Genomic DNA, 13,410 nt, shown 5'->3' with positions numbered 1-13,410 from the left:
TCAGTCACAGTCCATGCCCTGCTCAAGGGGGTTATTTTTAACCACTGAGGTCTCGCCATTAGAGCGTTAGAGGGTTAATAGTAGTATGGGCATTAAGTTATGAATTGTGGGGGTATGGTAGTTAAGAAAGGGATTTTAGCAATGGGCTATAGAGGTTAAGAAATGAATAGAAGGGGAATTTCTGTTTTAAATGATTTATTGAGGTTGCTAGCAGATTATTACATACAATCTGCTAGATAACGAGTTTTGCGGTAAGAGCGGTGCGGTACTAACTTGCAAGTTATTGTCACTACTCACTTACCTACAGCGCTGGTATTACAGGTTTACAAAACCCGCGTTAGCAGGCAAGAAGTGAGCGTAGAGCAAAATTGAGCTCCATACTGCACCCCAATACCAGCACTGCGGTGAGCTGCAGTAAGCTGGTTTTCCCCATAGACATCAATAGGGAGATCCGGCTGAAAAAAAGTCTAACACCTTCAATAAAGTAGCGTAAAGCTCCGTAACGCAGCCCCATTGATTCCTATGAGGAAAGAAAATGTTTGTTTACATCTAACACCGTAACATGAACCCCGAGTCTAAACACCCTTAATTAAATTAATTAAGTAATAGACACTACTATAAAGAAGAATATGCACAGATACTGATATAAAAATCAAGTATAAAACTATTTAAAAACTTACTTAAAAGCTCCCAGTTTAGCACTGTGATAAAATTAGGCTGGGACACCCAGTGAAAGGGGCTGTGAAATCAAGAACAGCAGACAGTCCCCCCCTACTCCCTTCCCTGGATATGAAAAGACAGATTATACAAACAGGAGCCTCAGACATCAGTATACGTCTAAAACGTTGGGTCTTGGTCAGGAGTCTGAAAATCAGCACAATGTTATTAAAAAAATAAGTAAAACTATAAATTTTTACAAAAACATTTCCAAATGGGCTATATAAATGGATCATGTACAAAACATTTATGCAAAGAAAAATCTAATGTACAATGTCCCTTAAAGTAAGGTAATCTCAATATACAAAAAATTTAGGTTACTCCAACTAAAAATGATCAAATTAGATGCAAAGGCATGCAAGCTGCTAAGTCACAATATATAGCTATACAGCACATTTCACAGCTTTAACATAAGCGGTTGCAAAGAAATCACATTTTCGAAATTTTCACATAAACCAATATGACTGCCATAGCTTGTGACCAATTCCTTCAACATGAACAAATGTGACCCTATTTCACAATATAAGGTTATAAAGCAAGTTTCACAGTTCTAACATAAGCATTTGCAGAGAAAATAGATTTTTTTAATTTTCACATAAAACAAAATGGCTCCCAGATCATATGATATACAGCCTCCATATTATGCACAATAATTCTCACCATAGATGTCAATAAACATGACAAAAATAAAGCATTTTGGTAAAACGGTTTTTGTTTTATTATTAATTTAAAAATATCGTTAAGCATTTTTGAACAATTCAAAATGGCTGCCAAACCACATGACCTATCAACTTCTCTTGAATAAATCTGAATGTTAGTCATAAGATAATTCTGTAAACAAAATTTCAAGTCTGTCCCATAAGCGGTTTCGGAGAAAAAGATTTTTGTAGCTTTTAAAAACAGCGCATACGAAACAAAATGGCCGCCAAGATATTCAATGTATGGCAAAATGTTTGCAAATGTTTTATTTCACGAAGACGACTGCGCAGTGTGAATTTTAACTGCAAAATTGTCTTAGATGGCTATGACTATGTGTTATCATGTGTCTATTACACTGTAAAGTCGCTCTTCATCTGCTGCACCTTTCTGCCAATCTCTTCACTGGCTTCCTCTTGCCTCTAGGATCAAACACAAAATTCTCACTCTGACATACAAAGCCCTCAACTGCACTGCTCCCCCCTATATCTCAGACCTTGTCTTCAGATACTCTCCCTCCCGTCCCCTTTGCTCTGCTCACGACCTCCTACTCTCCTCCTCTCTTGTCACCTCATCACACTCCCATTTACAGGACTTCTCCAGACTGGCTCCCATCTTGTGGAACTCTCTGCCTCGCTCCACAAGACTCTCTTCTAGTTTTAAAAGCTTCAAGTGCTCCCTAAAGACTCTACTGTTCAGGGATGCATACAACCTACGCTAACCTTACTTTATACCAGTTCCTCTCCTCCATTGCTATCCCCTGAACCCCCCTAGCATGTAAGCTTAAGAGTCCAGCTGTTTGTTGATTACCTTCTCAAGAGCTGACTACAACAGTGCAACTCTTGGCAGGGCCCTCTACCCATTTGATCCCTATAACTGTTTTTTTGTACTCCGCCTTTGTTAATAGCGCTGCGGAATCTGTTGGTGCTCTACAAATAACCGATAATAATAATAATAATAAAAGAGGCAGTATTAAATTATAAATAATTACGATAAAAATAAAACTAATATTGCTGCTGCATCATGTGACTGATTATGAATCTAGGTCACAATATAAGATTATACAGCAAATTTCACAATTCTAACATAAGCGGTTTCAGAGAAAATAGACTTTCGATATTTTCGCGTAAACCAAGATTGCTGCCTGATCCTAAGATATACAGTCACCATATTACGCTCACCATAGATGTCAATAAAAATGGCAAAAATAAAGCATTTTTGTAAAACGGTTTTTGTTTTATTATTAGTTTAAAAATATCATTAAGCGTTTTTGAACAATTCAAAATGGCTGCCAAACCACATGACCTATCAACTTCTCTTGAACAAATCTGAATGTTAGTCAAAGGATAACTCTGTAAACAAAATTTCAAGTCTGTGCCATAAGCGGTTTCGGAGAAGAAGATTTTTGTAGTTTTTAAAAACAGCGCATACGAAACAAAATGGCTGCCAAGCTATGTATTGTAAGGCTTTCAAATTGCACATACGAATGCTCACTATAGACTTCTAAAATTTGCAGAAGTTTTATGAAAATTTGCAAAATTACAAATTTTTACTGCAATATTGCCTTTAGGGGTCATGACTATGTGTATTCATGTGTCTGCTACACTGTAATATAGTTAAATAGTGTAAACATAATGCATAAAGTGCAAATTTACGCAATTAAACAGCAATAAAAAGGTGAATGGCTCATAGCAGCCATGTTGATTATGGAAAATTCGCAGTTTGAACAAATTTGGTAGAAGACCTTGCAAGGAGCACATGTGCAAAATTGTGCTTTATTGCACTTAACGGTTGCAAAGAAGAAGATGTTTAAAGATTTTCGCACATTTCAAAATGGCAGCTAGATCATGAGACTAAATCACTTCTCTTGAACAAACTTTATTCTAGGTCAGTACAGCAGTACACTCAGCAAGTTTCACAGTTGAAACATAATCGGATCTGGAGAAGAAGATTTTCAAGCGGTTGTCGAAATTTGTCGCAAAAAGCAATATGGCTGCTAGATAACATGACCTATATGATTTATGTTGCACAAGATTATGCACAGCATAGAACTCTAGCATTGTGCCAATTTCATGAGGTTTTGAGTTATGCTGTTGTTTTTATAAGCAGTTGAAAAAGTGGCGGAATAATAATAATAATAATAAAAAAAAAAAAATCCTGACAATAACAATAGGTTGTCCTGCAACTTTGTTGCATAGCCACCTAATAAAACCATAACTCACTGAGGTATTATAAAAAGAAATATGTGATTGACAAATATAAGTCAAACTATTAATATAAAAAAACATAATTGTCACAAATAGCTTAATATTGCAAGCTATACAAATAAGATATAGACTGATTAATTGAAAAAGTTTGTAGTAATATTAATAACAAGCATAGTCATTATCACCCATGGAACAAAAGGGGACCATATTCCTAAGGTGTACAAACATAAAATTGCCATGTGTGTACCATATATATTGGATCATATAGCCTTCAATGAACATCAGTTTAAGGGGTGGCTCAATGCACTTTATTAATTAGTTTCTGTTGATCTACGGTACTCATAATACTTAATTAGCAAAGAGCCTTCAAATATTATAATGGGTCGCCTTCATTTGTGATCTCAGCCACCATATATTAGGACCTCAAGGAGAGTGCCGAAAGATGCAAAGTTTCAATCAATTTCAGTTTTTGGATGAAGCCACATGAAGACTTTTATATATACCTTGTTGCCCCCATAATCATACACTGTGCGATAGCGACAATACCCATATCTGAGGGACACAGTCCAAAACTTGTCCAACATCTCTGTCCATCTTTGCAGTGCTTCAGGACAGTTACATTCAGTCTCAAAGTAAGAGCTCTTCATAGGCATTGTTTTCACACTGTACGGTGCATTTTGAAGACACCCAAGTTAGCGGAGCTGTATCTGAACAATGTTAATTCCCATCTAAGTGGCCCAATGTGCCAAGCTGATCAGCCAGAGCTCCAAGTACTATTTGATGTCTGCAGGATCATATGATTCGGTATATTGGGTAGTTTCTTTGGGCTGACATCTTAAGCCTATGGGGTAGATTTAACAAGGGCTGAATGGTCCCCTCCTGAAGAGATAAAAAAAACTGGCTCCACACTCTAGAGGGCCAGTCACATCTATCTGAAAAGGCGCCAAGGAGAGGTGACAAGATTGCCTCAGTGGCAGGCCGATTGGAACACTTCTCGTCACTTATCTCTACTCTGTTTTGACCACGTAGCCTCCCCCCTAATAATCCATGAGATCCAAAGCTTCTGTTACTGCTGACTCAGAGCCATACCCTTTAATGTTAGTAGATTCAAAAAAGGATTGAAGGGGATCCAATCTAGCTATCATCTTGTACTGAAAAACTTTTAGTACAGCTTACAGAGATATATATTTTTCTTCCATATTTACAGCCATACAATAGCTGAGTACCGGGGGGGGGGGGGGGGGTTAGTGCTCTTCTTAGACCGCCAACTAGAGTCCTAACTGTCTGGATCAAGGCTAAAAGGTCATTAATAATTCAAACATATATTGTTCGATTCAGTAGATGATGAAATATCCAAAACTAGCAATCATGCTGTAAACTCCAAGGATCTCATTTGCAGCCTCAGATATTGCAGCCTTTTAGAGATGGGGTATGGTGATTAGGGAGTTAAGGGCAGAGGGATTGTTAGCATTGGAGTCTGGTGGTCAGGTGTTAATAATGAGGGATATTTTAGAAATGGGGATCTGACACTTTATGGGTTAACAGTGGTTTGAAGGTTAATATTGTTAGGGGAACTATTGTTATAAGATTTGTGCAGTTTAGGGGTAATAGAGTTTAAGCAGTATTTTATTTTTTAAAGACGAGTTGTAGCAGTTCAGGGGTTAAATGTGATGAGGTTTATGGTGTTTTAGGGTTTATTAATCCAACAAGGTTAACCAAGTAGTTTTCAGCACAAAAATAGAAGTATACGTGTGTAAGTAATATTAGCTCCCTATACTGCTTGCTATTTAGCAAGGGACATTTGTAATAAAAAAAAAATGCTGTGACAAAATAGCAATTTATTTCCACATTACTATATCCCTTTAAGAAAATACTGCTTTGTGAAGATGTGTACTGGAGACCACGGGTGTCTGCACCAGCTGATGCACATCAGTTTGATTTATTGAGTTATTTTAGGGATGTCAGGATGCATCAGGAACTTTTGTCAATGAAAACCCTCATTATTATTAGCGCTGTGCTTATGCAAGCAGAACATGACGGCAGTCATCACTACTAGCCCTTATGTAACTCTCACAATCATCCGTTAGCACTGGGTATATTTTCTTAAGAACTGCGTGCGAGTTGTTGTTATTTAAAATGTTAATTCAGAAATTCCTAGATTTGTTAAGCCTAGGAGCAAATTCCTTTAAACATAGAAATATTAATGGCATATAAGAAACATAGGCCCAATATGCCCATATATCCTGTAACATAAAATATGAAGATTTATTTTACACAGTTGTGAAAACCTTTTAGCTCTGCCTATGATTACAAGGTGCCTATATTCCTCCAACACAGAGCATAGCAGCAATCTATGTAGCTTTTTAGAAAATTTCTTTTACTAACACATTTCTATTTAATAAATCTGAAATTGTATTTTAATAATCACGTGACTTTGTAAAGGGTCTGGGCTGATTTTAACTCGGAGAGACATGGTCTATCCATACACAGTGTAGTTTAATGCAAATTACTGCTCTGTCTGCCATACAGCAAGCAAACTATTATTTTACTGAACAAATGCATTAGGTTCGAAGCTTCCTGAAATGGAAATGAATGAATTAAATGGAAGTTTAACCACATCAACAAAATATATCTGAAGGTTAAATCTGTTGCCCAAATCAACTACTACAATTATGAAACTAACACACAATTATTGGAATGTTCATTTATTAAAGCAACTATTTGTTTGGATGTTTCAAATAATGTTCCTTTTAAAATAATGCAAAATTATATAAAAAATTTAAATTCACGGGAGCGGAGTCGCGCCGTGCTGGAACATGGCGGCTTTCCAAAGCTTCTTTTTGTTCTGTGCAGCCCTGCAACTTACCTAGCCTATGAGGAGGGCCAATAAATAGATTTAATAAAAAGGGAACCCCCACTATAGCTTCCTTACCAGCCAATTATATTTCCTGCTTTCCTTGGATGTGCTGCTAACCACCACTGATACACCTGGCACCCCCCGTCACACCATCAGAGCGGCTCATTTTCAAACTTGTTTGCAATGCACACAACTGACAAATTTTTCTTATCTCTCCTTGTAAGGCCTTTCCTACTGCCACTTATTTTTCTAGCTTTCAACACATATGCTCAGTTATGTCTAAACTCCATAAAGACTTAACCATCCTTTCAATTAATGCCAAGGGTTTTAATATCCTCCAGAAAAGGTCCCTCACTTTGCGAAGCCTTCGCTAAATGGGAGTCAATATAATATTACAAGAAACCCACTTTCTCAAGGGTAGGGAACCAAAACTCTCCTTTAGGGACTTTGGGCTCTGCTATTTCGCTTCTTTCAATAAAATGAAACAAGGGGTGGGGATTTTGCTTAGAAACGGGTAGTGAAGTGCTGGGTGTTCAGAGGGACAAGGAGGGACAATAAGAGAGCAAGACATACGTGAGAGAGAAGAGAGGAAGACAGGCACAAGAGAGAAGAGAGGAAAACAGACATAACAGAGAAGAGAGGAAGACAGACTCAAGAGAGAAGAGAGGAAGACAGAGGTAAGAGGGATGGGAGGAAGACAGACGCAACAGAGAAGAGAGGAAGACAGACACAAGAGAGAAGAGAGGAAGACAGACGCAACAGAGAAGAGAGGAAGACAGACACAAGAGAGAAGAGAGGAAGACAGACGTAAGAGAGAAGAGAGGAAAACAGACATAAGAGAGAAGAGAGGAAGACAGACGTAAGAGAGAAGAGATGAAAACAGACATAAGAGAGAAGAGAGGAAGACAGACGTAAGAGAGAATAGAGGAAAACAGAAGTAAGAGAGAAGAGAGGAAGACACACGCGAGAGAGAAGAGAGGAAGACATACGCAAGAGAGAAGAGAGGAAGACAGACATAAGAGAGAAGAGAGAGGAAGACAGACTCAAGAGAGAAGAGAGCAAGACATATGCGAAAGAGAAGAGAGGAAGACAGGCACAAGAGGGAAGAGAGAAAGACAGACGTAACAGAGAAGAGAGGAAGACATACAAGAGAGAGAAGAGAGGAAGACAGACGCAAGAGAGAAGAGAGGAAGACAGACGCAAGAGAGAAGAGAGGAAGACAGATGCAAGAGAGAAGAGAGGAAGACAGACGCAACAGAGAAGAGAGGAAGACAGACACAAGAGAGAAGAGAGGAAGACAGACGTAAGAGAGAAGAGAGGAAAACAGACATAAGAGAGAAGAGAGGAAGACAGACGTAAGAGAGAAGAGATGAAAACAGACATAAGAGAGAAGAGAGGAAGACAGACGTAAGAGAGAATAGAGGAAAACAGAAGTAAGAGAGAAGAGAGGAAGACACACGCGAGAGAGAAGAGAGGAAGACATACGCAAGAGAGAAGAGAGGAAGACAGACATAAGAGAGAAGAGAGAGGAAAACAGACGCAAGAGAGAAGAGAGCAAGACATATGCGAAAGAGAAGAGAGGAAGACAGGCACAAGAGGGAAGAGAGAAAGACAGACGTAACAGAGAAGAGAGGAAGACATACAAGAGAGAGAAGAGAGGAAGACAGACGCAAGAGAGAAGAGAGGAAGACAGACGCAAGAGAGAAGAGAGGAAGACAGACGCAAGAGAGAAGAGAGGAAGACAGACGCAAGAGAGAAGAGAGGAAGACAGACACAAGAAAGAAGAGAGGAAGACAGACGTAAGAGAGAAGAGAGGAAGATAGACGTAAGAGAGAAGAGAGGAAGACAGACGCAAGAGAGAAGAGAGGTAGACAGACGCAAGAGAGAAGAGAGGTAGACAGACGCAAGAGAGAATAGAGGAAGATAGACGCAAGACAGAATAGAGGAAGACAGAGGTAAGAGAGAAGAGAGGAAGACAGAGGTAAGAGAGAAGAGAGGAAGACAGACGCAAGAGAGAAGAGAGGAAGACAGACGCAAGAGAGAAGAGAGGAAGACAGACGCAAGAGAGAAGAGAGGAAGACAGACGCAAGAGAGAAGAGAGGAAGACAGACGCAAGAGAGAAGAGAGGAAGACAGACGCAAGAGAGAAGAGAGGTAGACAGACGCAAGAGAGAAGAGAGGTAGACAGACGCAAGACAGAAGAGAGGAAGACAGAGGTAAGAGAGAAGAGAGGAAGACAGAGGTAAGAGAGAAGAGAGGAAGACAGACGCAAGAGAGAAGAGAGGTAGACAGACGCAAGAGAGAAGAGAGGAAGACATACGCAAGAGAGAAGAGAGGAAGACAGACGCAAGAGAGAAGAGAGGTAGACAGACGCAAGAGAGAATAGAGGAAGACAGACGCAAGAGAGAAGAGAGGTAGACAGACACAAGAGAGAAGAGAGGTAGACAGACGCAAGAGAGAAGAGAGGAAGACAGACGCAAGAGAGAAGAGAGGAAGACAGACGCAAGAGAGAAGAAAGGAAGACAGACGCAAGAGAGAAGAGAGGAAGACAGACGCAAGAGAGAAGAGAGGTAGACAGACGCAAGAGAGAAGAGAGGTAGACAGACGCAAGACAGAAGAGAGGAAGACAGAGGTAAGAGAGAAGAGAGGAAGACAGAGGTAAGAGAGAAGAGAGGAAGACAGACGCAAGAGAGAATAGAGGAAGACAGACGCAAGACAGAATAGAGGAAGACAGAGGTAAGAGAGAAGAGAGGAAGACAGAGGTAAGAGAGAAGAGAGGAAGACAGAGGTAAGAGAGAAGAGAGGAAGACAGACGCAAGAGAGAAGAGAGGAAGACAGACGCAAGAGAGAAGAGAGGAAGACAGACGCAAGAGAGAAGAGAGGAAGACAGACGCAAGAGAGGAGAGAGGTAGACAGACGCAAGAGAGAAGAGAGGTAGACAGACGCAAGACAGAAGAGAGGAAGACAGAGGTAAGAGAGAAGAGAGGAAGACAGAGGTAAGAGAGAAGAGAGGAAGACAGACGCAAGAGAGAAGAGAGGAAGACAGACGCAAGAGAGAAGAGAGGAAGACAGACGCAAGAGAGAAGAGAGGAAGACAGACACAAGAGAGAAGAGAGGAAGACAGACGTAAGAGAGAAGAGAGGAAAACAGACATAAGAGAGAAGAGAGGAAGACAGACGTAAGAGAGAAGAGATGAAAACAGACATAAGAGAGAAGAGAGGAAGACAGACGTAAGAGAGAATAGAGGAAAACAGAAGTAAGAGAGAAGAGAGGAAGACACACGCGAGAGAGAAGAGAGGAAGACATACGCAAGACAGAAGAGAGGAAGACAGAGGTAAGAGAGAAGAGAGGAAGACAGAGGTAAGAGAGAAGAGAGGAAGACAGACGCAAGAGAGAATAGAGGAAGACAGACGCAAGACAGAATAGAGGAAGACAGAGGTAAGAGAGAAGAGAGGAAGACAGAGGTAAGAGAGAAGAGAGGAAGACAGAGGTAAGAGAGAAGAGAGGAAGACAGACGCAAGAGAGAAGAGAGGAAGACAGACGCAAGAGAGAAGAGAGGAAGACAGACGCAAGAGAGAAGAGAGGAAGACAGACGCAAGAGAGGAGAGAGGTAGACAGACGCAAGAGAGAAGAGAGGTAGACAGACGCAAGACAGAAGAGAGGAAGACAGAGGTAAGAGAGAAGAGAGGAAGACAGAGGTAAGAGAGAAGAGAGGAAGACAGACGCAAGAGAGAAGAGAGGAAGACAGACGCAAGAGAGAAGAGAGGAAGACAGACGCAAGAGAGAAAAGAGGAAGACAGACGCAAGAGAGAAGAGAGGAAGACAGTCATAAGAGAGAAAAGAGGAAGACAGAAGTAAGAGAGAAGAGAGGAAGACACGCGAGAGAGAAGAGAGGAAGAGAGACACAAGAGAGAAGAGAGTAAGATATACGCGAGAGAGAAGAGAGAAAGACAGGAGCAAGAGAGAAGAGAGGAAGACAGACGCAAGAGAGAAGAGAGGAAGACAGAGGTAAGAGAGAAGAGATGAAGACAGACGCAAGAGAGAAGAGAGGTAGACAGACGCATGAGAGAAGAGAGGAAGACATACGCAAGAGAGAAGAGAGGAAGACAGACGCAAGAGAGAAGAGAGGTAGACAGACGCAAGAGAGAAGAGAGGAAGACAGACGCAAGAGAGAAGAGAGGTAGACAGACGCAAGAGAGAAGAGAGGTAGACAGACGCAAGAGAGAAGAGAGGAAGACAGACGCAAGAGAGAAGAGAGGAAGACAGTGGCAAGAGAGAAGAAAGGAAGACAGACGCAAGAGAGAAGAGAGGAAGACAGACGCAAGAGAGAAGAGAGGTAGACAGACGCAAGAGAGAAGAGAGGTAGACAGACGCAAGACAGAAGAGAGGAAGACAGAGGTAAGAGAGAAGAGAGGAAGACAGAGGTAAGAGAGAAGAGAGGAAGAGAGACGCAAGAGAGAATAGAGGAAGACAGACGCAAGACAGAATAGAGGAAGACAGAGGTAAGAGAGAAGAGAGGAAGACAGAGGTAAGAGAGAAGAGAGGAAGACAGAGGTAAGAGAGAAGAGAGGAAGACAGACGCAAGAGAGAAGAGAGGAAGACAGACGCAAGAGAGAAGAGAGGAAGACAGACGCAAGAGAGAAGAGAGGAAGACAGACGCAAGAGAGAAGAGAGGAAGACAGACGCAAGAGAGGAGAGAGGTAGACAGACGCAAGAGAGAAGAGAGGTAGACAGACGCAAGACAGAAGAGAGGAAGACAGAGGTAAGAGAGAAGAGAGGAAGACAGAGGTAAGAGAGAAGAGAGGAAGACAGACGCAAGAGAGAAGAGAGGAAGACAGACGCAAGAGAGAAGAGAGGAAGACAGACGCAAGAGAGAAAAGAGGAAGACAGACGCAAGAGAGAAGAGAGGAAGACAGTCATAAGAGAGAAAAGAGGAAGACAGAAGTAAGAGAGAAGAGAGGAAGACACGCGAGAGAGAAGAGAGGAAGAGAGACACAAGAGAGAAGAGAGTAAGATATACGCGAGAGAGAAGAGAGAAAGACAGGAGCAAGAGAGAAGAGAGGAAGACAGACGCAAGAGAGAAGAGAGGAAGACAGACGCAAGAGAGAAGAGAGGAAGACAGACGCAAGAAAGAAGAGAGGAAGACAGACGCAAGAAAGAAGAGAGGAAGACAGACGCAAGAAAGAAGAGAGGAAGACAGATGCAAGAGGAAGAGAGGAACACAGACGTAAGAGAGAGGTTGAGAGAGGGGTAGAGGCAGAAAAAAGTACAATATAATGACACAACTAATAGAGAGAATAAGAGTAAATGAAATAAATAAAAAGAAAGAACATAAGAGAGACAAATGGAGAATCTGAGGTATAGAAAAAAGCAATACACAGAGGTACTTACTGTGGTACTATGGTGATCTGAACAAAGCACACAAAGAGGAAGACTATAAATGCACAGGAAACATAAGCTCCAAAGCGATCATCCACTTGCTTGGCATACTGAAAAAAACATAAAATTCACTTACATTCACTTTTTTCCCTCAGAATCATAATAATTATATCATTCAACCTATTTGCTCATCTGTACAGTTCTGTTTACATCCTTGTGGTATTTAAACACAAAGATAAAAATTCCTAGCAGGAAACCAAAATCAGTACATTGTCCCTCAATGGCCAATAGATAGACAGCAATTATGATTTACTATGAGGTGTCTGCAATATATTATGATTTGCTAAATGAGTATCATGTATATTAAAATGTAAAATTAAAGGGATATAAAACCCAAAATGTTTCTTTCACGATTCACTTAAACCATAAACTTTAAAACAACTTCTCAATTTACTTCTATTATTTAATTTGCTTGTTCTCTTTGTTGAAAAACATACTTAGGTAGTCTAAAGAGCAGCAATGCACTACTGGGAGCTAGCTATTGATTGGTGGCTGCACATATATGCCTCTTGTCATTGGCTTACCCTTGTATTCAGCTAGCTCCCAGTAGTGCATTTCTGCTCCTTCAACAAAGAATACCAAAATAATGAAATTAGTATTACATTGAAAAGTTGCTTAAAATTGTATGCTTTATGTGCTTTTAAATAGATTTAAATTTACAATTAAAATATCTCTGCATGAAAAAAAATGTAGTAAGAACTATTGCAATTTATATTGAAATTAGCAGGAAATCAATGGTTTGTCAAGAAAAGGCAGGTTTATTCAGCACTAAAACAATGCACTACTATGCACAGATCTGCCCTGAAATATTAGTGGTGCTCTGACTGAAATGTGAGGTGATGCTGTTTTCTGAAAGGAATGATGCTTTGATTTTAAAGGGACATAAACATACCACAGCACAATGATCTAATTCGTCAGAACATTTTCTATTGCACATTTAGGCCTAGATTTAGAGTTTGGCGTTAGCCGTGAAAACCAGCGTTAGAGGCTCCTAACGCTGGTTTTAGGCTACCGCCGGTATTTGGAGTCACTCAAAATAGGGTCTAACGCTCACTTTTCAGCCGCGACTTTTCCATACCGCAGATCCCCTTACGTCAATTGCGTATCCTATCTTTTCAATGGGATCTTCCTAACTCCGGTATTTAGAGTCGTTTCTGAAGTGAGCGTTAGAGCTCTAACGACAAAACTCCAGCCGCAGGAAAAAAGCAGGAGTTAAGAGCTTTCTGGGCTAACGCCGGTTCATAAAGCTCTTAACTACTGTACCCTAAAGTACACTAACACCCATAAACTACCTATGTACCCCTAAACCGAGGTCCCCCCACATCGCCGCAACTCGATTAAATTTTTTTAACCCCTAATCTGCCGACCGCCACCGACGTTATACTTATGTACCCCTAATCTGCTGCCCCTAACCCCGCCGACCCCTGTATTATATTTATTAACCCCTAACCTGCCCCCCACAACGTCGCCGCCAGCTACCTACAATAATTAACCC

At 40.7% G+C, this 13,410-nt stretch overlaps 1 protein-coding gene across 1 annotated transcript in view; it reads right to left on the bottom strand.

Annotated features, from left to right (window-relative positions):
• ADCY5 (adenylate cyclase 5) overlaps positions 1 to 13,410 on the bottom strand; it is a 344,935-nt gene that overhangs the window by 115,385 nt on the left and 216,140 nt on the right. Inside the window, exon 10 of the mRNA XM_053698067.1 lies at positions 11,868 to 11,965. Within this exon, the coding sequence (XP_053554042.1) occupies positions 11,868 to 11,965 (98 nt within the window). The remainder of the gene's footprint in view (positions 1 to 11,867; positions 11,966 to 13,410) is intronic.

Source organism: Bombina bombina, chromosome 1 (assembly GCF_027579735.1).
Source record: "Bombina bombina isolate aBomBom1 chromosome 1, aBomBom1.pri, whole genome shotgun sequence".
Classification (NCBI taxonomy): domain Eukaryota; kingdom Metazoa; phylum Chordata; class Amphibia; order Anura; family Bombinatoridae; genus Bombina; species Bombina bombina.
Note: the sequence above shows the minus strand (reverse complement) of the source record. Positions and strands in the feature narration are given on the sequence as shown.